The sequence below is a fragment of the Pleurodeles waltl genome, chromosome 7, assembly GCF_031143425.1.
Source record: "Pleurodeles waltl isolate 20211129_DDA chromosome 7, aPleWal1.hap1.20221129, whole genome shotgun sequence".
NCBI lineage: Eukaryota > Metazoa > Chordata > Amphibia > Caudata > Salamandridae > Pleurodeles > Pleurodeles waltl.
In genome coordinates this window covers 430,653,073-430,679,082 of record NC_090446.1, presented here as the reverse complement: position 1 = coordinate 430,679,082, position 26,010 = coordinate 430,653,073, and the positions used below count along the sequence as shown (strand labels likewise).

The 26,010-nt window shown below is 45.2% G+C and overlaps 1 protein-coding gene across 1 annotated transcript in view; it reads right to left on the bottom strand.

The window, feature by feature from the left end:
• LOC138304146 (uncharacterized) overlaps nucleotides 1-14,885 on the bottom strand; it is a 621,705-nt gene extending 606,820 nt beyond the window's left edge. The window contains exon 1 of the mRNA XM_069243948.1: nucleotides 14,705-14,885. Within this exon, the coding sequence (XP_069100049.1) occupies nucleotides 14,705-14,753 (49 nt within the window). The 5' untranslated portion in view covers nucleotides 14,754-14,885. The remainder of the gene's footprint in view (nucleotides 1-14,704) is intronic.
• Nucleotides 14,886-26,010: the final 11,125 nt, after the last annotated feature.

Below are 26,010 nucleotides of genomic sequence, written 5' to 3'. Positions count from 1 at the left end.
TGCTACAAAGAGGATAGAAAAGAGACAAGTGGAATAGGCAATAGAGAAGAATAGCAAAGAAAGAAGGGGGAGAATGTTAGTGAAAGGATGAATGGTGAAAAGGATGTAGGAAAAAGGTATACAAAGAAGACAGACAGGGATAGAGGGGAGAGAATGGAGGCAAATAAGAGGGAAGGGGTATACCCAAGGAAAGGAGTAGGAGGTAGAAAGTGGATAGGACTGAGAGGAAGGATGAGTGTGAAAAATGAAACCAGGAAATGGGGTGACCTGCAAGAGGGAGGGCAGGGAAACAAAAAGTAAGAAAGTGGAGATGGTGAGAAGTAACTGGAGACTGAAAGTGTGCTACAGCCTTCTCAGTTAGTCCCAGATTTATTCCGTTTCATAACTTCTCCATTCAATCTGCACAGAAGTGTCCGTGGTGTCATCTTGAGTTAGAGCACCCTCCCTCCCAACCCACATTTCCTCAAAAAGGAAATGGTGAGGGTGGACATATCTAATGGAAATGGACTGACTGTTAGGAAAGTTTCAGTGTGTTAAAAGTCAGAGTACTGTAAGTCACTGGTAACGGTATCAAGTGGAAAATTTGCCAGGTGGTAAATATCCATGTGATGAAGATATCAAGTGGAATATTTGCCATGTGGTAAATATCCATATGGTGAAAGTAAGTAAACTAGTGTTTTAAATGTCCTGTAGCATTAAAACCCTGTATAACAGGTTGCTCAGAATCCCCTCTGTCAATCTATGAAGGACGGTCTTGATCCACTGTAGATGTACTAAAACAATGAAAACAATGACCTATAAAGTACCCGGCCTGGAATAGGTTGTTTCTAATGACATTGATTACTATGCTACCAGAGGTCTATAGCACGTTGTGGGACTTCAAACAGGTGGCTACTATTGAGTGAAATTTAATTTCCTGTGATTAAATGAGAAAAGATCAGATGCAATTTCCAGCAACATCATTGTTACATTCATTAGCGATATTGAAAACGGAAAAATTCATACTTCCTTTTGGCAACATAATGTTGGCAAGTATGGTACAAGGTGAGTGGGGAAAAGGACTGTCAGTACAGTAGTCAGTACTCTGAGTGCTTATGCTACTTGTCCTTATTGCTCACAACTAATATGGGCTGAAGATCACTATATGGAATGATGTTGAGGATATAAGCAGGATAACAATTATGTCTGTACAGAGGAATGAATATGTTACACGTTGGAATTCTGAAAACTACATCCATACTTGGGGGTGTTTTCCCTTACCATGTGATCAGAGTCAAAGGCAAACCTCTAAATCTGGAGACTTCTAGGTAGACAAGAATACGGGTGTGTTACACCAGGGATTGCAACGGAGTTACAGAAGCGCAGAATTTACTATTCAGCAACCCTTCTGTGAAGTGGTGAAACTCTGAAGTTCACATAAGAAAACTGCAGGCATTTAAGGGCCATATGTACAAACACATTTTCCCATTGACACAGAATGGGAAAAAACCTTTACTACATCTGGCCCTGAGTACCTAATACACCTACACCCCAAATAGTCTCACATTTATGCACATGTATTAAAAACTGACTTTACAAAGGAACTCTAAAATGTCCTATGTTCATGTCCTTAAATTTACAGGCAAAAAAAACTGACTTAAAAAATGTCTGTAAAAACCATTACGGAAATAGTTTCACTTCATTTTCTCATTCTTTTAGGTTGAAGCCTACCAGACAGCACATTTTGATAGACATCTTGGGGACATTCAGAATGCTTCACAGGGAATACATTCTGCAAATTGCTTTCCACTGGCTTTGTGATTTGTAACTCACATTTACCTATTATTAGCAATTGAGGCCCTCAGATTAGTAACAACTAAAGATATTGAAAATGTCTATAGAAACCCCTCTGCCCCTTGCCCGAGTGCAAGGGTTACTTTTAGGTCCAGGATTGTAGTAATGCTGAACCTACAGAATGTGGATTATTTTCGGAAAAGAGGAATTGATGTCCTTCCAGTTGAGTCCATTAATGTGACTAATTGTGATAGTCCTATGTTGGACTCTCAGGGTGCCTTGTTAGATGTGAAAAAGAGAAGGGGGTCTCTTAATTTGAAGGGCATTACTATATCGGTAGACAGAGACATGGGGAAAAGAGTGATACTTGTTGTAGAGAAGGAGGATTCAGGTCCTTGGGATCTGGTGGAGGAAGAGGAGTTATCTAGTTGGAGTTGGGTAGCTGGTACATTGAATGGAGCTGAAAATATCGCAACATTTCTGGTTAAATTAGTATCTTGGAATATGGCAAGCCTGGGTCATTCCAATTCGAAATTGCATTTCGTAGCCTGGTCCAAGCCTCTGATTTTTTGCCTCCAAGAAACCTGGGCCTGCTCTGATATTAGGTATGAGAACTATTTTGTTTACTCATGTGCAACAAAACCCTCAGTAAAAGTCCATGCTAGGGGTGGAATAGCTACCCTACTTTGTAGTGAAATCAATTGGAACCCATAGGCATTTGTTTATTCTTCAGAACTGTTCCTCTGTCTAAAGTAAGCATTGATTAATGTGCAGGGTGAGTTATTATCTTTCTTGCTTGCAAATGTAAATATATCCCCCCAACAATCCCCATGATACCCTTGTTGATTCTATGTTTTCATTCATACATATGTGTCTTGGAGGAATGCTCTTTGGTTATCATTGTTGGGGACTTTAATGCCAACGTTTCAAATTCTGTCTGTATGACTTTTAGTAATACTGAAATGGATGAGAAGTGGTGTACTCCAGAGCCAATTTTACGTAGAAAAATTAGAACAGATAGGTGGGGCCTCAGTTTCTTGGAAAATATGAGATCGTATGAATTTATCTTTTTAGATGGTAGATTCCCCAAAGACTCTCCTGCTTCTTGTACTCCCTTTGTGGTCAATCTTTAATTGACTACATAGTGGTATTACAAGAAATGTTTAGTGCCTGTTCTCAAATGGAGATTCTGGGGACTGACTTAAGTGATCACAGTGTACTTTCAATATCTTTAGATTTAGAGCTGTCCAGCAGTTTCCTTAATTTCCGCGATAGGGATGTGATTCTTCAGACAGCTCGCAGCTCTCCCCAATAACATATGAAAACGTGAAGATAACCTTTTTTTTAGTCTTTACCCTCAAGGTTCAGAGAAGTTGTAGCTTCTTAGAAGTAAAAATTAACAGAGAAACAAAGAGGTTAAATACTCACTGCTCTTTCCCACTCAACTAAGGGTGGAGTCTGGGGGTAAAACCCTGTTCTTGTCTACAATGGAGGAAACACGGAGTAGCTGGAGGGATGGACAACTGTAGGTAAGAAGGGCAAAGCAAAAAGGCAGCAGCGACAAAGACATCATTCCCACGACTCGGATGAACTCCAAGCCCAAAACTCGGATCCTGATGGAACGGCCGCATCACCACAGCATGTCCCGTAGAACTTCCACCAGAACTGATACTTTGTGGGCAGCTAAGGGTTGTGAGTGACAAGGGTGAGACGCGGACTGTCTATTTCCAGTGGGAACACGTACTGTAAGTAGTTAGGTAGTAACTTTTGCAAGAAAAGTACTCACACAGTACGAGCACGTTATGACAAAGATATAATGTAGTCTGATCCTTCTTGGGTTGGGGTCGACAAGTGTGGACCATGTTCCCTATAAAGTTTGAGTTAGGTCGACAGGCACTCTGCAGAGTTTATGGGGGCAGCGAGTCGAAAGGCAGTTTTTCCACAACAAAGTTTTGATATGTTCAATGAGGGTGGGGGTTTGAGGGTGGGATTACTTCACTGTGTGAGTTTTCTGGTTTGCATATTGGAAGGGTACCAGCTATATTTTACCACACCACCCAATTTGGTCTTCTTGTGTGTGGGTGAGTCATGCATAGGCAGATCTCCAGAAATTATCTCCTTAAGGGGACAGGTGAACCACTGGACTACACTGCGTTTGCTCCAGTATATTAAACAACACTCTCCAGATGTGATCCTCCTATGGGAGACACACCTCAAAGGCAATGCTTGCAAGGCCATGGTTTGATGGGGGTACAAAATGGTGAACCATGCTGGATTTACTACTGGATTGGGAATATCACTCATGAAACAGCTGCCTCCGACTCTTCATCAGACCTGGACAGATCCACAGGGTAGATATACAGCCCTTTCTGGGACATAGGAGAGTGAAATGATAAATATCTTAACCATATATGTCCCACCGGCTATGCACTGGGTCACCTTCCCAGAGCTGGGTAAACTTCTATTGAACTCCCAGAGGAGGAATTGCTAATGGGAGGAGATTTCAATATGGCACTCTGTAATCATAGGGATTATCTACCCCTACGACACACAGCCCCTTCCCCTACCCAGCTGACAGACTTTCTCTCAGCCATGGGAATAGAAGATTTTTGGCAAGCACACAATCCTGTGCTGCAACACTTCACTTTTCACTCAGGAGCTTATGATAGCCTTTCTCGTATCGACCTTAACACTGGCAGATCGTGTCTCTGGTTTCCAAGCTGTGCGACATCTTGCTAAGGGAATTTCTGAACATACCCCTGTCTGGGCGATCTATGGTATTGATAGGCTACGGACCCACAAAGTCATCACCAATACCCCGTGGGATTTTAAAGATCCCGGGCATAAGAGAAGGTCTGGTAAAAGCCACAGAAAAATATTTCAAAGACAACGAGGCCTCAGTGGAGTCCTCCCAAACCCTTTGGAGGCATATAAAGGAGTAATTAAGGGTTGTGCATTGTCACTTACAGTGAGACACAAAAAACAGACAACGGCCACAGTGGAGAAACTCGAAAGAGATATCCTGGCTTTGGAGGCACTACTTGGAGTAGATATCAATGGAGACACCAAACAGACACTGAGCTTTAAACAACAGGAATATAGAGATTACTCAGATGCTGCTTTTGACTGATTCAGCCAAAAGCAGCCACCTAGAAACACAACATTGAGTATATGAAGCAGTGGGCAAGGCGGGAAAGCTTTTTGCGTGGTTAGACAAAAGGGAGAGGGCTAGCCAGTGGATGCCGAGCCTCCGTCCTGACGGGGGCGACCCCGTGACGGACCCACAAGAAATCGCAAGCACCTTCACAACCTACTATGCACACTTCTACTCCCCTGTTTGTACTACTACAAACTGACAACTCTTGTGATCTCCTCTGATATTTGCATCTCCCGACCTTCTCTCTCCTTTATGGATAGTAATCTTTCAAAGGATGAGCTAGCCTCAGCGATCCGTACAGTTAAATCTGGCAAAGCAACAGGGCCCAGTGGACTCCCCATAGAACTTTTTTAACTCATTACACCCCTTGTAACACCGTATTTATTGGAGATGTATAAGGAGAGTCGTGAGAATGGTGTGCTTCCCAGACTTGCCTCCTTAGTCGTAATTCACAAAGAAGGTAGACCGACAGAGCAGTGCTCTTCCTACAGGCCTAGTTCCCTTATTAATGCGAAGGCCAAAATCCTGGCCAAATTAGTGGCTCAGCGACTTATACAGATAATTGCCAAATTAATCCACTCCCATCAATCCGGCTTCATGCCGGGCAGAAATACGGCCTTGAATATGCGTCAACTTCATGGAGTATTGGGAAGTGCAGGAAAGGTCCGGGAGGATGCAGTGATCCTATCAGTTGACGCCCGTATGGCGTTTGATACTGTTAAATGGCCATACCTTTTTGCAGCGCTAGAACGTATGGGCTCCGGCCCCAAATTTCTGGCCAGGGTTAGGCTGTTGTGTGCCGACCGCCTAGGTCAAGTAGTCGTAAATACCAGAACCTATCACATATTCCCCCTCCGGCAAGGAACCAGGCAGGGTTGTCCGCTATCACCACTCATATTTGCCTTAATTTCTGAACTACTAGCAGCCTGGGTCTGTGTAGACACTTTGATCTGCAGACTGCTCTGGACGGAAGAGTTGGAAGACAGAATATCTCTGTACACTGACAATATTCTATTATACATTGCGTGTCTGTGCCCCTCTATTCATAGACTACTCAACATATTCAACAGTCTCGGTAACTATTCAGGATATACCGTCATCTGGTCTAAATCTACAGTATATGTCCTTTACTGGCAAGCTTCAAACTTTCAGTTTTGAGGCACGAGTAGTGTATGATGGCTTCTGTTATCTTGGGTTCTATGTTACTACTGATCCTTATTCTACACTGCTAGCCTACAGGGGCGTCTCAAGGAAGACATGAGGTCACTCTTGATCTCCCTGCTCGCGCGAGCGCCCTTGTTTTAAATGAAGACACTACCAAGATTCCTTTATGTGTTGCAAAACATGCCATTCCTGGTCCCCGCAACCTATTTCAAAACTACAAAGGGCGAAGTTAGAGCATTGCTGTGGAAGGGGGAGCCATTTGTATAGCTTACAATAAATTGACACAGGACTGGTACAATGGGGGAATATCCCTACCGGATATCCAGAGGTATTATTGGGCAGCACAACTGGCGGTTATTAACCAATGGGTTTATCAACCCGCAAATAAACTGGTGTACTATATGGACCACTAAACCCAGAGATCTGATGGCTAGCACTATACACTCCTCTGAAACACTTACCCCTCACAGGACCAACGACCCTTACTATGCAGATTTGGCAAACCGAACTTTAGTCACTGGGTTGGGGAGATAGGCTCACCCAGGCCACACTACTATGGGACTCAGCAAAGTTAAGTGGTTTGGGGTTGAAACCAGGGTTTGATAAATGGGACCTGATTGGCATCTCCAAGATATGGGATGTCTAGTCCCATGGAGCAGTTCATTTTCTGACTTGCAGAGGGAGTATGATCTCGCCACCACCAGACTTTTCGATACCTACAGGTCCGACATGCACTCCAGGAGGCAATCCCTAAAGGTGAGGAACATACCAGAATCATCACCATTGCAAGATAGATTATTAGATGATCAAAAGAGCCAAAAGGCAATTTCCTTAACTTATAAGAAATTATTCAACAGTGCTCCTGATATTCTCCTCCACTCAACCACTGGTGGGAGGCTGTCCTGAAAGACCTAACAGATGAGGACTGGTCGGAAGCACTTGCTTCCCCTAAGGAAGTAGCGATCTGCGCAAGATTTAGATTGGTACAAATTAAAATTCTAGACAGAATTCACTTTTCCTCAAGGGTGTGGAATTTAATAAAAGATCTACTTGTCCATAGGACAGTTTTCTTCTTGAAATCTACTTGTCCCGTAAAATAATGTACTTGTCCCTTTGATGCCATGTGGTGTGGCGACAAATTATGGCAGCAATCTCATTATGTAAGAGCTCTGATAATAGCCTCTCTGATTATGCCAGGGCTAATACTATAGTAGAGCTTCAATACTAGCAATTTCAAGCTCTACTACAGCAATTTCCTTTTTTTGCCACCTTTCTGCTGATCTACATACTTGGGCTGGAGGAAGCAGTAAGTAATAGTTCCAGGGCTGGAATGCATTTTAATCTGCAAAAACATACAAACTTGCATTTCGTAAGGATTTTCACCAGCTATTCTCTAATCTTTTCCCATACTGAGAAAGGCTGGAAATGTACTCCTGACAAGTGCAGAAGTAGAAGTTCTTCCATGGTTGGGAAAAAAGTGGTTGGAAGGAAAGCGAACTTGCAAACGCCCAAAAGATTTTTGCATGAGCAAACCTGCGCATATTTGCTAGTGCTAAAATACAGTTCACAAATATTTTCTAGGAGTATGATTTCCTGGTCTCATTCTGTAAATTCTTGTGAATTCATGAAAGCCACTAATGCAAAGACATATACCATGAGTATACTTTTGTGACCTTTTTTAAGAATTGGACCCATAATTAAGTCTGGAGTTAAACAAGACATCTTGCTTTTATTAAAATTCTATTTCTCGCTCTATCCATCTATCGGCTGGCTTTTCTGCATCTCCACAAGGAGCATATTGCCACACTAAGTAGTTTTTCTCTGTGCTAGGAACAACTGTGGCAATGTATGCTTTTTGAGACCCGAAAATGCTTTTAACAATGTTTGTTACAATGGTAAGGGTCTAGCAGCTCCCACAACCATAAAGTGTTACAAAAGCCATGTCAAAACAAGACATTCATTGACAAAACCAAAAGACTGACAACCAATGTCGGATCGGGTGCTTTGCCAGTGCTTGTGTTTTTTGTGTTTCCCATAATCTTGTTGAAAATAGTTACGCTGATTTTCCATTATGAATATTTTTTTTAATACTAGCATGAATCAACACATTTTACTAAATGATAGTTCAAAGAAATAGTACCTAGTATTTCACAGTAATTTAGCAAAGTGTTTTTTTTCTTACTTGCATTTTTTTCTTAACGTTTTATTTTGAAAGCAAAGAATCATCAGACTTGCTTACAAGCTTCTGCAAACATTTGCATCTAATCAGAGAGCATTCTTGGAGCATTATATGTAGCCTCATATAGTTCTACTCTTCAAATGTCTGTTCACTTTTTTTTTTTACTGGAACCACTGTCAGTAATGCAGAGTGACCTTACTATTTTTATTTAGAGCGCTCACCCTAACAATAAAGGCTTTGCATCAATGAACCATAAATACATGTTTGAACAGTATTAACATGCGGACACAAACATTATCTCAACTGCTGACCGTTCCCTTCCCTCAAAAACTGCAGTCAAAGGGTTTGTGCTGCAGGGGGGATGGGCCTACATGTCCCAAGTAAAAATATAAACATGAAAACGTGTTGTCCTTGACCCCAGATAATATGTCCTGGTTATTGGGTTATAAGAATTGCACACCCCTGCTTTCTTGTAACACCATGGTCAAAATGGGTAAGAGACCAGACCCGGCTTGTAGCTGGCATCGTAGGTCTGATGGGTCCTTTTTCCACATTATATGGGACTGTCCAGTGATCCAGGCCTTCTTGAGAGCAGTGGTGGCCTGCATTAGCGGTGTCTGTGGTGGAGACATGGGGCCAGATTCACAAGGCCCTAGCGCCATTTATTTACACAAAAGTGGCTCAACGAGACAAAAATCGCCATGCCACATTTACAAAGTGGCGCAATGCATGTATTTCGCCACTTTGCAACCCCTTGCACTATATTATGCCTGCGCCAGGCATAATGTATGCAAGGGGGGGCGTTAGGAGGCCCCCAAAAATGGCACAATGAAATCTACAAGATTTAATTGTGGCATTTTTGGGTGTCCTTTTTAATGTCTGCTCAAAGCAGGTGTTAACAGGACACACCCATTGAAGTCAATGGGCCTCCTTGCACTTTGCTGCACTAGCGTAAAACTTTTTTACGCTAGTGCAGCAAAGTGCCACAATAGCATCAAACATTTTGATGCTATTGGCCTAATGTGCACCATGGTGTGCCATATTGTAAATACAGTGCACCTATGGTGTCATTAAGTGGCGTTGGGTGGGGGGGAGGGGGTGCAAGAAATCTGGCACATCAGTATTCTTGTAAATCTGGGCCCTGGTGTCTCCTGTATGTGTAGGGGGCCACAGACTTGGGCCACATGGAGCAGATTTGGGTTACCCTAGGGCTCATAAATGGAGCAACACAAAAGGATGATGGACGGAGTGCTGAAACTTTTCAAACAATCACTCCCTGTCACAAATCTGGGTATAATCCATAGTTCTTCAGCTCACCATGCCACCCCAGATTGGACCCAGTCATATGCAAATCAGTCTTGGCCCTCTTCCCATGGTAACAGCCCAGCCCGAATTGCCAAGCCAGGTCCTCCATGGACCAAAAACAAGCATCCTGGGATCAGTTTTGGGGGTACCACAATTCATCAGCCGGGCTAGCTTGAATCCAGTGGCTCAGTGAACAAGAGACCCATGTCTGGGCATACCCTGGCCACTAAGGGCAACTTTAGCAACGCAAAAGGATGCTGAACGGAGAACACTCATCCCCAGTCACACATCTGAGATTAATCCATCATTCTTTTGCTCATCATGCCACCCCAGATTGGACCCAGCCATATGCAAATAATATTCACCCTGTTCCCCATGGGAACAGTCCAGCCCAAACTGCCAAGCCAGGTCCTCTCAGGACGAGAAACAAGCCTCCTGGGACCAAGTTTGGGGTATCAGGCAGGCAGAGGCCTTTCCTTTCCTTTCATGTCTCTGCAAGCATTTCTGCTGCCCGATCGCGATGCAATCATGCACAGGGAATTTTTTTGTTTTTGTTTAGACTTACTCATAAGGGGAGCTGCCCCTTGGGCAAGGGCTGCTCCCCAGGGAGCCAAATTATTTTTAGGCCATTTCCACCCGGGGGGGGGGGGGGGGGGGGCAGAAACCCACTAGACACCAGGGATCATTTTTTGTGTTTATTTTTTTTTTAATATGTGGGGAGCGACCCTTTAGGCAAGGGTCACTCCCTTGGGGGCAAAATTACTTTTAAGCCATTTCTGCTCCCCCCCGGCCTAATACAATTAGGATGATCTGCCCCCAGGGGGGGCAAAAACCTCTAGACACCAGGGATATATATTTTGTTTTATTTACTTTATGTTGGGGCAGATCGACCTATTTTTATTAGGCCAATCTGCCCCCAGGGGGAGCAGAAACTACTAGACACCAGTGATTTTTTTTTTTGCATCAATTTCACGCAAGGGGAGCGGCCTCTTAGGCAAGGGTCGCTCCCCTGGGGGGACAAGTTAATTTTAGGTAATTTCTGCTCCCCTTGGGGACAGATCAGCTTATTTCTACTAAGCCGATCTGCCGTCCGGGGGGGGGCAGAAACCACATAGGCACCAGGGATTGGTGTGTGTGTATGTGTGTGTTTTGTTTGGGGGGCAGCCCCTTGGTCAAGGGTCGCTCCCCACTGGGGCACATTACTGTTGACCATATCTGCCCCCCTTGGGGGCAGATCGGCCAATTTTTGGAAGGCCCATCTGCCCCCAAGGGGGACAGCATGCCCACTAGATACCAGGGAAAATTTGTTTCCAAAATAAGAGGGTGGGGGTATGGCCATACCCCCCCACCAAAAATAGATGGGGCCAATGTTGGGCAGATGGGGCAATTACCCCCGATCCACACCCCGGGGTGGGGGGATGCAGAAAGTCTACTAGATGCCAGGGAATTTTAAAGAAAATGTTGGCTACCAACCAGTATGGGCATGGTTATGCCCCCACCTCAACTGAAGGGGGTAACAGTCTTTCAGCTCTCCTCCGCACACTAAAACATCTTATTCCACAGCAAGCAAGAGGACATTTGATTATTTTGGGTTTTGGTTTTACATTTGGGCAACAAGAGCTTGGCTAACTCTCAAAATCGCCCCACTTGGAATGGTGAGGGCTGCACTTTTTGGACTTTGGGACGCTGCCATGTAGAAAAATTCACAAGACCTAGACACATCTGAAAACTAAACATCTGGGTGAGTCCAGGGTGGTGTGCTTCACATGCACCCCGCACCATTTACTTACCCACAATGCCGTGCAAACCTCCAACTTTGCTGGAAATCACACATTTTTTCCACATTTTTGTGAATCCACAAAATTTCTCCCATCCAGCATTGTTTCATCTATACCGATAAATATGTTGCCCCACTTGTCAGCCTAAAAATGTATTTTTTCAAACTGCCCTTTTGGACCCGGTTTGGTTCCCTATCAATTTTGACACGTTTTTGGCTCTTCCCTGTCACAGGCACTTGGCCCGCCTACACAAGTGAGGTATAATTTTTACTGAGAGACTGAGGAGAACATTGGGTGGTAGGAAATTTGTCCCAGTGCAGTGATCCCACAAAGAAATGTGGGAAAAATGTGATTTGTTAGCTAAATTTGAGGTCTGCTGAGGGTCCTGGGTAAGAAAACATTGGGGGATCCACGCAAGTCACACCTCCCTAGATTCCCTCAGGTGTCTAGTTTTCAAAAATGTTTGGGTTTGGTAGGTTTCCCTACATGGCTGCTGAGCCCAGGACCAAAAACGCAGGCTCCCCCCGCAAAAACAGGTAGTTTAGTATTTGATAATTTTGATGTGTTCACATAGTGTTTTGGGCATTTCCTTTTGCGGGCACTAGGGCTACCCACACAAGTGAGGTACCATTTTTATCTGGAGACTTGGGGGAACGTTGGGTGGAAGGAACTTTCTGGCTCCTCTCAGATTCCAGAACTTTCTGTCACCGAAATGTGAGGAAAATATTTGTTTTTGGCCAAATTTTGAGATTTGCAAAGTATTCTGGGTAACAGAACATGGTGAGAGCCCCACAAGTCACCCCATCTTAGATTCCCCTAGATGTCTAGTTTAAAAAAAAATGTGCAGGTTTGGTAGGTTTTCCTAGGTACCGGATGAGCTAGAGGCCAAAATCTACATCTAGGCACTTTGCAAAAAACACGTCAGATTTCAATGTAAAAATGTGACGTGTCCATGCTGCGTTTCCCATAGCGAGCATTAGGCCTACCCATGCAAGTGAGGTACCATTGTTATCGGGAGACTTAGGGGAACACAGAATAGCAAAACAAGTGTTATTGCCCCTTGTCTTTCTCTACATTTTGTCCTTTCAAATGTAAGGCGGTGTGTAAAAAAGACATCTATTTGAGAAATGCCCTGTAATTCAGATGCTAGAATGAGCACCCCAGAATTCAGAGATGTGCAAATAACCACTGCATCTCAACACATTATCTTGTGCCCATTTTGGAAATACAAAGGTTTTCCTGATACCTATTTTTCACTCTTTATATTTCAGCAACTGAATTGCTATATATCCGGTATAGAATGAAAACCCAATTGCAAGGTGCAGCTCTTTTATTGGCTCTGGGTACCTAGGGTTCTTGGAGAACCTACAAACCCTATATATCCCCACAACCAGAAGAGTCCAGCAGACATAACGGTATAATTGCTTTCAACAATCTGACATCGCAGGAAAAGATTACAGAGTAAAACGTGGAGAAAAATGGCTGTTTTTTTCACTTCAATTTCAATATTTTTTTATTTTAGCTGTTATTTTATGTAGGAATCCCTTGTAGGATCTACACAAATTAACCCTTGCTGAATTCAAAATGTTGTCTACTTTTCAGAAATGTTTAGCTTTCTGGGATCCAGCATTGGTTTCACACCCATTTCTGTCACTAACTGGAAGGAGGCTGAAAGCACAAAAAAAGTAAAAATGGGGTATGTCCCAGTAAAATGCCAAACTTGTGTTGAAAAGTGCGGTTTTCTGATTCAAATCTGCCTGTTCCGGAAAGCTGGGAAGATGGTGATTTTAGCACCGCAAACCCTTTGTTGGTGCCATTTTCAAGGGAAAAACCACGAGCCTTCTTCTGCAGCCCTTTTTCCCATTTTTTTTTTTTAAACTCAATTTTCGCTGTATTTTGGCTAATTTCTTGGTCTCCTTCAGGGGAACCCACAAAGTCTGGGTACCTCTATAATCCCTAGGATGTAGGAAAAAAGACGCAAATTTGGCATAGGTAGCTTATGTGGACAAAAAGTTATGAGGGCCTAAGCGCGAACTGCCCCAAATAGCCAAAAAAAGGCCTGACACCTGAGGGGGAAAAGGCCTGGCAGCGAAGGGGTTAAAATACTTTTAGTACCGCAAATGTTTACCAGCATTATCTCCGTGCTCCTAAATAAACAGTGTTTTGCAAAAGGTTGCGAACTACGAATGTGGGCAACTTTTTTTTTTACTTCCCAGGCCTAATTGTGGCCACAATCCAACCCTAGTTTTGAGGCAATAACTGCTAGGAGTGGATGGTATGAAGGCCCGTCTAGTTTCCTTACCAAGATGGTGAAAGCATATGTTAAAGATAAGGCCTTCTTTCCGATGTGTTGCTTCTGCTGCAGGAAGGACCTTTGAGTATCAAAGTATATACCCAAATATTTGCTCGAGGGGAGAGCAGGAGTGACAGTGATTCTCTGAAGCCCATTCCCTCTTCCACAGATCTTTATAATGTTGAATTCATAATTTCAGAAGTGAAATATGTTCGATTTTACCTTTTTCACAATATCATTGTTTTACACATTTATCTAGCACTGCTAACAAGCATTGGCAAGCCACACAATTGGTCTGCCTTGTTTTATAAGCATGTGTTCAATGTTGTGTGGCGTGTCTGGGTGTAATAGTACAAAATCCACAGAGGAGTACCAAAATACTGATCTGTTGGGTGAAGCACGTGATTCTAGTTTACATGCTTTAAAACCTTAATTACACAGGTCACTCACCCCCTGTAATAAAAAAAAAAAACAGTTATGCTTCATTGGTCACACCCCCGAGAACCACCACCTTTGTCATGGCACTTCAATACTGCATGAGATTACACTCATACACGCGCGCCTCCTCTGGCGCACATCATTGCAGGCTCGGCGACAAGCGCATAACAGGATGTTTACATGGCGCGCTAGCGGTACTCATATTCATAAACAGGCATGCTCAATCGGTGAAGTCTAGAAGATGCTTTCCCTAAGGAGGCCGCTGACAAGTGCGTTCTCACACAGCATCCTGACGCACACAGATACCTGCATGGAAGATGGTTATAATTACCGATGCAGTTGTAGAATACAGACGCCATCGACGCCAGAAGCCAGACGTAACAGCATGCAACCATTTTCTCGCCATCCTTCTGTTCACTCGGGTACATAAGAACAATTGCAGGCACACAGGCAATGCAGATTACACAGATAATGGCGTTTCAGACACCAATTTGCACTTAGCCACAGATATACACAAATAGATGAAATGATGGCAAGACACACAAGATAGTTGATACCTCCCCCTCGCACATGCACACGGTTTGCTTTGTGCTGTTTGGTAAGTAGGAAATACTCACTGGCTCCTCTCAGTAGCAGGGCCATCAACACAGGTAGCAGAGACATCATCTTTCTGCAGATGCGCAGCCTCTCTTCCTCTTTGTCGCACCTTCACGTGCAGGTCTGGGGGCGTTTTCTTCGCTTTACTCACGTCCCGCCTGCAGGGATTGGTACGCTTCTCTGCTTAACACCCCTCCAGACGGGTGGAGCGTTTTATCTTCCTCGACTCTCAGTACACTGGACTCTCTTCTTCCTCGCAAGCGACCGGATCGACCTTTTAAAAACACCCCATGTAGAGCTAGAGGAGCTCCTCTTCCTCACATTCCTTCAAGCAGGGGAAAACGTCCTTCCCTCCGCTCCCTGTCCGCGCCCCTCCCCTCTGCTATTTTTGTCAATCAGAAAAGGTTTTTTATTCGTTGAGGAGTGAGGGTCCTGGGGGCAGGAAGGGGAGGGGTCTGAGATCAGAACATGTGGAGAAGGCAGTAGAGGGAGAACGTGGAGGAGAGCTTTCACAGGCAACATCACATTTCCATGGCAACCTCATTGTAGCATCTGCACGAAGGCCCACACGAAGGCTCATCATTAATAAATGACAGCAATACGCAACAAGCATTGGCAAAGCCAATAGGTCTCCCATATGGAAGAGCTACTGACTTTGCAAATGTGTTTTAGCCATGTTGTACACTAACGTGGCTGTTTAGCATCGTTAAAAGTTACTGGCATGGAGGAGAGTGGTGTGGAGGGTCGTAGAGTGGAATGGTGAAAGAGTGGAATAGAGTGTTATAGAGTGGAGTGGCAGAGTGTGTTGTGTATTGGAGTGGCATAGTGTGGAGTCATGTAGAATGGCATACAGTGGAGTGGCAGACAGTGAACTGGTGTAGAGTGCATTGGCACAGAATGTTGCAGAGTAGTATGGCATAGAGTGCAGTGGCATTGAGTTTAGCAGCATAAAATCCAGTGTTGTATAATGCTGTGGTGTAGATAAGAGGAGTGCATAGTAGGGTGCAGTGGTATAGAGCAGAGTGGAGTTGAGTAGAGTGGCGCAGAGTGAAGCAGAGTGGAGTAGAGGTGAGGGATGCAGAGTCGAGTGGCATAGAGTGCAGTGGTGCAGAGTGCAGAGTACAGTCAAATGGCCTAGAATAGAGTAGCGTAGAGTGGTGCAGCATAGAGTATAGTGCTGTACAGTGAAGTTGCACAGTGGAGTGCTGCAAACTGCAGTGTCCTAGAGTAGAGTAATGCAGAGCAGAGTGGCACAGAGTGTAGTAGAGTAGAGTGCATTGGCATACAACACAGTATTTCAGAGTTGAGTGGTGTAGAGTTCAGTGGTGGATAATGCAGTGTTGCAGAGTAGAGTGTCAGAGTGCAGTGGTGGAGAGTTGAGTAGCATAGAGAGCAGCGGAGTAAAGTACAGTGAGGAAGACTAGAGTACAGTGCATAGAGTGCATTGGCAAAGAGTGCAGTGGTTTAGAGTAGAATAGCACAGAGTGGAGGGGAGTAGAGTGGTGTAGAGTGCAGTGGCATAGAGTAGTTTGGTTCAGAATAGAGTGAGGTGGAGTGGTGCAGGGTAGAGTGCAGTTGTGAAGATTGAAATGGTGTAATGTGGTGTAGAGTACAGTGGCATAGAGTGCAGTGGTGCAGAGTAGATTAGAGTGGCCCACAGTCAATTGGCGTAGAGTGCAGGGGCATAGAGCTGAGTGCTACAGAGTAAAGTGCATTGGCATACAAGGTATTGGCATAGTTGCAGTGGCATAAAGTGCAGTGGAGTAGAGTGCAGTGTTGCAAGGTGGTGATGAGTATAGTTTAGTGGCATACAGTAGAGTTGTGCAGAGTAGATTGGTGCGGCTTATACTGGAGTGGTGTAGAGGACAGTGGCGAAGAGTGTAGTGGTTTAGAGTAGAGTTCACAAAGAGTGCATTGCAATAGATTATAGTAGTATAGAGTAGAGAGGCAGAGAGTGAAATGGCATAGAGTGCAGTGGTGTGGGGTGAAGTGGTGCAGAGTACAGTGACGTCTAGTGGTGTAGAGTAGAGTTGTGCAGAGTCCAGTGCAGTGGTGTGGAGTGATGCAGAATCAAATGGAATGCCGTAGAGGAGAGTGTGCTTGGCGTGGTAGAACACTGGATTACAGACAACTCATTCTCAACTGAAATGTCCATTACATTTGCAGAGACGTACAGTTTTAATAATAAAACTATACAGTGCACTGATGATAATGTGTGAAAATGGCATCACATAGTGTAATTTTGTGTTGTGATGATATTAAAATATTTGTTTCTAATTCACTTCAGAAATAACAAAAAATTGGCTTCATTTGTGTTCCTAATTCTGATATATTCTAAAATACTTAGGGGCATATTTATACATTTTGGTGCAAAACTGCACTAACACAGTTTTGCCTAAAAAAGTTTTGCGCCGGCTTGTACCATTCTTGAGTGCAAGCCGGGCACCATATCTATGGAATAGTGCAAGCCAGCGCAAAGGGTAGGCTAGCGTGAATTTTTTTTACGTTAGCCAGGTCAGGGTGCCGGTATGGGAGAATAGGTTTTACACCAAAAAATTACGTTAGGCAGGTTAGATAAAATAAAATGACTCTAACCAGCCTAGCCTCATTTTCTGATGCAAAACCATCCATACCACGTGACTCCTGTCTTAAAAAAGACAGGAGTCATGCCAACCACCCCAATGGCCAGCACAGGGGCCCAAAGTCCCCTGGGCATGGTCATTGCACCCAGTGCGATGTAGGGGGGCTCATTTTAGGGCGCCCAATGGCACTTAAAAAAAAATATTTACCTGTACTTACCTATACTTACCTGGATATGGGGTCCCTCATACTCCGCTGTCCCTCTGGTGTGGGTGTCCATGGAAATAGGCCCACAGGTCCCATAACGCCTGCCCTGACCCTGGTGTTAAGTAATGGTGCAAAGCAAGCTTTGCACCATTATTTGATCCCTCCTCCCCCTGTGCGTGATTTTAGCAAGGGGGATGAATATGGGGCTAAGGCATAGAGTCATTTTTTGCTCAGTAACGCCTACCTTGCATCTCATTGACGCAAGGTAGGTTTCCACGTCCAGAAAATGACTTTAACTCCGTAACTTTGGAGCTAGACGGGTCTAGTGCCAAAGTATAAATATGGAGTTAGTTTTGCACCGAATTTGCGATAAATAATGGCACAAATTTGGCACAAAAGATGTAAAAATATGCCTCTTAGACAGTTTATTTAAATGTAGTTGTGTGCTAGAAAAAAAAGTTTTCCTACCTCAAGTATTCAGCAACATTGTCATTTAAATCCTCTCACTTTGAAGTCAGAAAAAGAATAGTAAACACCAAGGAGAAGACAGTGCCTGACATGTGACCTCAATCTTTAAATGCACAGAAAACATGATGAGATAAGAACACGATTTACAGGCCTGTTTACAGAAAGAGTGCACCCGGAAGGATCCTGCAAATTCTGTAGACTGCAACCTATAAAGTATAGTTTTTACGCAGCTTCAATGATTAATATTTTAGATACAATATTTTTGCCTAAGTGAATCTGTATAAAGTGAAATGGGCCTGGATGGATGTTTTATGTATAGTTCTATTTCGAGCTACACTGCCAACTGCTTTCAATTAAGTGTACATATATTAAAAACACAATCACAAATGAAAATAATGTACTGTTTATTGCACAGTAAGCAAAAGTTAATTAACCTATAGCTATCGGTTTGTAACTCGTAGCACTTTAGATTCACACGTTTGGCACACTTGTGAACATAAGTGCCTAACATTTGATGGCACAAGTTGTTCTTATAACTTCTCCCTGAGGCCCACAATGTACCAGGACGAAGACTCCAGGGCAGGCTGTTTTTTCTTCCTAGTGGAAGAGAGCAGTAGCTGAGGTGACCACTGAAAGGCTGAGACATTATGAAAGACGGAACCCTGCCCCATCTTTTGCTAACACCGGTCTTAACAAAGAAGGACGTGCAGTAAAACCATTAGTTATATTTACAATATAGGCTGCATTTGCATTTATTGACTGCAATATTGTTAAGCTTATTTACTTTTATGAATGGTTTAAATGGGCTTTGGGCAAGTGAATCTCCTGAGTATGCTTTTCAAATTACTGACTGCGACCCAGGTTGTTAACCATTAATTTCTAGGGAGTACAGAAAATACGTTCCCAATCCCAAGATTTGAAAAACTATCAGTGCTTTGATATGGTTGTTGCTGTGGTCACTAAAATCAATTTAATGTTTTGTTCAATTGGATCAAAAGTGAAAAAGAAATGCACACCCTTGGGAACACAAATCCCCAAAATATTTTAACGGGGCAAAAAAAGAAATAAATACAATGCAGAAGAAGTGAATGAACAATGTGCTGTAATATTTGAGTATAGTAAACCCTGCATATTCCAGCAGTTCCTCCCTTACATCAAACTGTGCATTTAATATGCTTGATGAGCGAGGCGACATCAACAAACATTTGCACTTTAGTGATATTGTCTGAAGCGCACAAGGCTTTCCAGATGTTTGTAAATATTTCAGTCTTGTTTCTACCAGATGGCATAAATAATACAATGCCCCTCCCCCCACATCCCTCACATCTTCCTTACTCGAAAGAACTGAAATGGGGGTACTGGAGACACACCAGTGTTATTTTCACAACAGCAAAACAAATAACAGACTCACATTAATACAACATCACTAATCGCCAGTGAAAAGGCTCAATTGGATGTGTGATGGAAATATGGAAGGCTTGACCTTTCACCTTAAGAAATGGGCACCCTGTCCCGGCCCTTCTCCAGTAAATAGGAATTCAGAGTCCTAAAATTGAAAAGAATGGAAGTTATCCACTCTCTGATACAATGGACTGCTAATCCCCAACAGTTCCTGAATACTTAGAAGCAACCTTTTGGGCGTGAAACAAACACTCTAAAAGAGTGCTTGCTTCTGTTCATTTATGAGCAAACAATTTGATTGTGAGCCGGCTCCACAATCAAAAATATCTGTTTAATCGGTTAGGTGCATGTGTCAGCCAATGGCCGACACATGTGCAAACCCTCCTTGGTGCAGGCTACGTCCATTGGGCAATATCAGAGAGGGCTTTAAAAAATCCTCTGGTGCTTTGCACCGGAGGTTTTTTTTTTTAATTGCCCTCGGGAGACTTAGAAGAGCTTTCGCGTCTACCCCCGCCCATCTGTGACATCAGTGTGCTGCGAGGTACACTGATGTCACGGTTTTAACCCACCGAAGGTTTGAGGAGCGAGTAAGCGTCCTCTCCCCACTTCGGTGAGGAAAAAAGACTGAAACAGCCTCCCCAGATACCAGGGAGGCATCGATGGAAAGGGGAGAGTCTCCCCTTTCCGTTGATGCCCTACTGGCACCGTTTCATGGCCATGGATCTAAGCGCGGGGGCGATCGTGCCCCCCAAGGGGATTTAAAAAAAAAAAACGAATTGAAAATGTTGGGATCGGCCTTACTGACATGGGCCGACCCCCTATGGGGGCATATCTTTTTTTTATACATGTGTGGTTTGCCTTAGGGTCGTGATCGGCCCCAGGGAACGCACACATGTATAAAAAAAGTGACATAGAGAGACTGACTCTCTCTCTCTCAATATATATATATATATATATATATATATATATATTTACAGAGAAATATCTCTATATATAGATAGATATCACTTTGTTTTTTTACATGTGTTGTTTTCTGGGAGCCGCGATCTGCTGCAAAGAACTTATCTGTATTTCATGTGAATAGCTGAGTGGATTACTAAAGCCAGGCATTACCTGCGCTTTAAAACAAATTAAATGTGTGGGAGAGGTGGGTTATGGAGAGATGAAGGGCACTTTTGCTGGGTGGTAGTGAGGGAATCCGAGGAGGAGGTTATAGGAAGGGGAGCACCAAAAATGATTTTCGCACTGGGTGCCACCAGCGCAACAGGCTGTGATGATGGGTATGTGGTAAAGTGAAGTAATAGTTTGTCCTTTTTTGTTTTTTTCAGTGTCTTCAGAGAATCTAATGATTGAGAGAAGAAGCAAAGGTAAGGTGACTGACATTTACTGTTGCACACATCACACACACACACACCCACCTATAATTTTGTGACCTTATCTGCCTTCTACGTAGACTAGTGCTTTAGAGGAACAGTTTAGCCAGGAGCAGAGATGGTGTCTCGTTGGATGACTGCTGCTCAAGCCCTAACTCAAGTTATGGAGGACAGTTCTGAGGCAGGATCAGATACTGATACAGCAGATACTGAGAAAGCATCTGAGGGAGAGGACAATGGATGAGAGTGATTTTTCAGTTAGCAGAGTCCCATCAGACACCTCCTCTTCCATTGATTCTGAGGAAGACGATGAGGACAGTCGTGCTGTTCCTTCGCAGGCAGAGTCTGTGCAGTGGGACAACAGCAGCCTAGCCCAACCTAAAGAGCAGGTGTGTATGGCGCAAGCACAGACAGTGTGCTCTCTTGGCAGCCCCCCAATTTAGTTCAGCCCTAAATTCCACCTTTTACTGGTGACGCTGGATGTAAAGTCGATATAGCCAACTTTTTGCCAATTGACTACATCCATCTCTTTTTGGATGATGACTTCCTTCAGCAAATGGTGCAGCAAACAAATTTGCATGCCAAACAATTTCAGAGGGAGCATGTAGGCACTTTAAGGCCCCATTCTAGGGTACACCAGTGGACTCCAACTTCACTGGTGGAGTTGAAGATATTTTTGGACCTTAAGCTCAAATTGGAGTTAGTGCAGAAACCCACCTTGCAGTCCTACTGGATGACTCGCACATTAGATTACTGAGTAATGGCACACATGTAGTATTTAAATCTCAACAAACTAGTAGTGTATATCTAACCATAAGGTGAAACATTTCTTATGTTGTAAATAGCATTTATTTAAAATTGATTTCACCAGTTCAGAATTAAACATTCTTCTGAAATTTCACAAAGATAATTCATGCTCTTCATAATCCTACGGTGTTAGAAATGGGGTTTTTGGTTGGCAGTTAGGTTGTCCTCTGTCCAAGCAAGAACCCTCACTCTAGTCAGGGTAAGTCACACACAATCCAAAATCAGCCTGTGCTCACCCTCCGGTAGCTTGGCACGAGCAGTCAGGCTTAACTTAGAAGGCAATGTGTAAAGCATTTGTGCAATAAATCATACAACACCATAGTATAACACCACAAAAATACACCACACAGTGTTTAGAAAAATATAGAATATTTATCTGGATAATTGTAGGTCAAAACGATCAAAGTTGCAATACGAATTTGTAAAGATATCACTGAAAAGTGATATTAAGAGTCTTTAAGTCTTTAAAAAGCAATAAAGTGTCTTTCAAGCACAGAGTACCTGGTTTCTGGTGGGAAATCTCCTCAGAGGGCCACAGGAGAAGAGATGCGTGGAAAAAGGGGTGTGTGCGTCGTTTTCCGCTCAGCACACACAGACTTGCGTCGTTCTTTTCCACGCGGGGAAGTCGGGCGTCGTTTTCCGGCGCGCAGACAGTCTCTTTTTGTGGATCGCGGGGATTACCAGATGTCCCGGGTCTGTGCGTGGGTTCTCCTGCTTATTTTCCGGCTGCGCGTCGTTCTGCGGGGCTGCGCGTCGAAGTTTCGATCTCACGGTAGGCGTCGCGTCGATTTCTCCTTGGAAGTCGGGCGGCGTTGTCCTTGCGAGGCCGTGCGTCGAAATTTTGGTCTCACGGCAGGCGTCGCGTCGATTTCTCCTTGGAAGTCGGGCGGCGTTGTCCTTGCGAGGCCGTGCGTCAAAGTTTCGCACTCACGGTAGGCGTCGCGTCGATTTCTCCTTGGAAGTCGGGCGGCTTTGTCCTTGCGAGGTTGTGCGTCGAAGTCTCGATCGTCCCGAGGGCGTCGCGTTGATCAGCGTCGGTGTGCGGCGTTTTTCTCGCTGCGAAACAAGCTGTGCGTCGAAATTTTCGGCGCACGGAGCGTCCACGTGAAAGGAAGAAGTCTTTTTGGTCCTGAGACTTCAAGGAACAGGAGGCAAGCTCTATCCAAGCCCTTGGAGAGCACTTTTACAGCCAGACAAGAGTTTAGCAAGGCAGCAGGCCAACAGCAAGGCAGCAGTCCTTTGTAGAAAAGCAGACAGGTGAGTCCTTTGAGCAGCCAGGCAGTTCAGCAAGGCAGCAGGCCAACAGCAAGGCAGCAGTCCTTTGTAGAAAAGCAGACAGGTGAGTCCTTTGAGCAGCCAGGCAGTTCCTCTTGGCAGGATGTAGTTTCTGGTTCAGGTTTCTTCTCCAGCAAGTGTCTGATGAGGTAGGGCAGAGGCCCTGTTTTATACTAAGTTGTGCCTTTGAAGTGGGGGTGACTTCAAAGAGTCTCTAAGAAATGCACCAAGTTCCCTTTCAGTTCAATCCTGTCTGCCAGAGTCCCAGTAGGGGGTGTGGCAGTCCTTTGTGTGAGGGCAGGCCCTCCACCCTCCCAGCCCAGGAAGACCCATTCAAAATGCAGATGTATGCAAGTGAGGCTGAGTACCCTGTGTTTGGGGTGTGTCTGAGTGAATGCACAAGGAGCTGTCAACTAAACCTAGCCAGACGTGGATTGAAGGGCACAACAAGTTTTTAGTGCAAAGAAATGCTTACTTTCTAAAAGTGGCATTTCTAGAATAGTAATATTAAATCCGACTTCACCAGTCAGCAGGACTTTATATTACCATTCTGGCCATACCAAATATGACCTTCCTGCTCCTTTCAGATCAGCAGCTGCCACCTCAACAGTGTATGAGGGCAGCCCCAATGTTAGCCTATGAAGGGAGCAGGCCTCACAGTAGTGTAAAAACGAATTTAGGAGTTTTACACTACCAGGACATATAACTACACAGGTACATGTCCTGCCTTTTACCTACACAGCACCCTGCTCTAGGGGTTACCTAGGGCACACATTAGGGATGACTTATATGTAGAAAAAGGGGAGTTCTAGGCTTGGCAAGTACTTTTAAATGCCAAGTCGAAGTGGCAGTGAAACTGCACACACAGGCCTTGCAATGGCAGGCCTGAGACAAGGTTAAGGGGCTACTGAGGTGGGTGGCACAACCAGTGCTGCAGGCCCACTAGTAGCATTTAATCTACAGGCCCTAGGCACATGTAGTGCACTCTAATAGGGACTTACAGGTAGATTAAATAGTCAATCATGGATAAACCAATCAATAGTACAATTTACACAGAGAGCATATGCACTTTAGCACTGGTTAGCAGTGGTAAAGTGCTCAGAGGTCAAAAGCCAACAACAGCAGGTCAGAAAAAATAGGAGGAAGGAGGCAAAAAGTTTGGGGATGTCCCTGTCAAAAAGCCAGGTCCAACATGACCCCCCACCAGCCTAAAGCCAGGGGAGAACAATCACTATCCTGATGTACTTCCCTGTTTGAGGCGACAGAACAAGGACCCAGGCCCACAACAGCAGGGGCATGCTCCAGTTCTTCGCCTTCCTGACTCCAATTGGATCCCTCTGTCCATACTCTCAGGGCCCACTAAGCCCATCCATGGGGAACCTTTCTCCTTTCCTGCGGATCCCATCTGTGCAGCACCTAACCTTACTTTGCTCACAGATGTATCCCAGGAGCAGGATAGTACCACCATGACCAACATAGTGGTGTTGCCCACTCTACCCCTGGGGTGTGACACTTGTCCCCTCCCCAGGGATAACTCTGTCCACCCGGACAGCAAGCCACAGTGATTACTGACAGCTGCCAGGGATGAGAGCCAGGCCCCAGGCCTCTCAAAGCTCTCCAACCACTGTGGCTGTGGAGAGTGGGGGGCGGTAGCCCCAGGTGCTGGGCACCCTTTAACCACTCTCCCTTCCACCAGGTCAGGGATGACAGCCTGAACCTGGTCCTCCCCTCTGGGGCTTTGTACCCTCCTTCCTGGAGCGGTACCCCCAGAGTCCAACATGGCCAGGGGGCTTACAGAAGTCGCCCTGTACCATTCCTCCACCAGTGCAGGGCTGTTAACCTGCCACTGGCCCTCCAACCTGGGGTCCGTACCTTCAGGTGGGACTAGGGCCCGGGGTGAGGCTTCCCTCCCCCTGCCCTCCCTTCTGGGGTCCAGCACTCTCCAACTAGGAGTGGCCTCCTCAGAAGACAACATGGTAGGGGCACTGTTATCAGTAGCCCCTCCCTCCAGGTCCAGGGGGACACCCTGAACCTGGTCTTCCAGCCCAGGGTCTGTACCCTCAGACTGGATCACCGCCTGGCAAACCAGGACTTCCTGGGGGGCACGCCTACCCCCCACCAGGTCAGAGTTTAACCTCTGCACCTGCCCATTCAACTCAGAGTCACCACCCTGAAGTTGAACAATTGCCTGGCACGCCAGGACTTCCTGGAGGGCACACTGACCCTCCACCAGGTCAGAGTTTAACCTCTGCACCTGACCATTCAACTCAGAGTCACCACCCTGAAGTTGAACAATTGCCTGGCACACCAGGACTTCCTGGAGGGCACACTGACCCTCCACCAGGTCAGAGTTTAACCTCTGCACCTGACCATTCAACTCAGAGTCACCACCCTGAAGTTGAACAGTTGCCTGGCGCACCAGGACTTTCTGGGAGGCACACCTACCTCCCACCAGGTCAGAGTTTAACCTCTGAGCCTGGTTCCCCAACCCAGGGTCACCACCCTGAGGTTGGGCAATTGCCTGGCACGCCAGGACTTTCTGGGGGGCACACCTACCCCCCACCAGGTCAGAGTTTAACCTCTGAACCTGGTCATCCAACCCAGAGTCAACACCCTGAGGTTGGACAATTGCCTGGCACAGCAGGGCTTCTTGGGAGGCACACCTACCTCCCACCAGGTCAGAGTTTAACCTCTGAACCTGGGTATCCAACCCAGAGTCAGCACTCTGAGGTTGAACAATTGCCTGGCACGCCAGGACTTTCTGGAGGGCACACTGACCCTCCACCAGGTCAGAGTTTAACCTCTGAACTGGGCCATTCAACTCAGAGTTACCACCCTGAAGTAGAACAATCGCCTGGCACGCCAGGACTTCCTGGAGGGCACACTGACCCTCCACCAGGTCAGAGTTTAACCTCTGAACCTGGTTCTCCAACCTAGGGTCACCATCCTGAGGTTGGACAACTGCCTGGTACACCAGGGCTTTCTGGGGGGCACACCTACCCCCCACCAGGTCAGAGGTTAACCTCTGAACCTGGATATCCAACCCAGAGTCACCACCCTGAGGTTGAACCATTGCCTGGCAGGCCAGGACTTTCAGGGAGGCACACCTACCTCCCACCAGGTCAGAGTTTAACCTCTGAGCCTGGTTCTCCAACCCAGGGTCACCACCCTGAGGTTGAACCATTGCCTGGTATACCAGGACTTGCTGGGGGGCA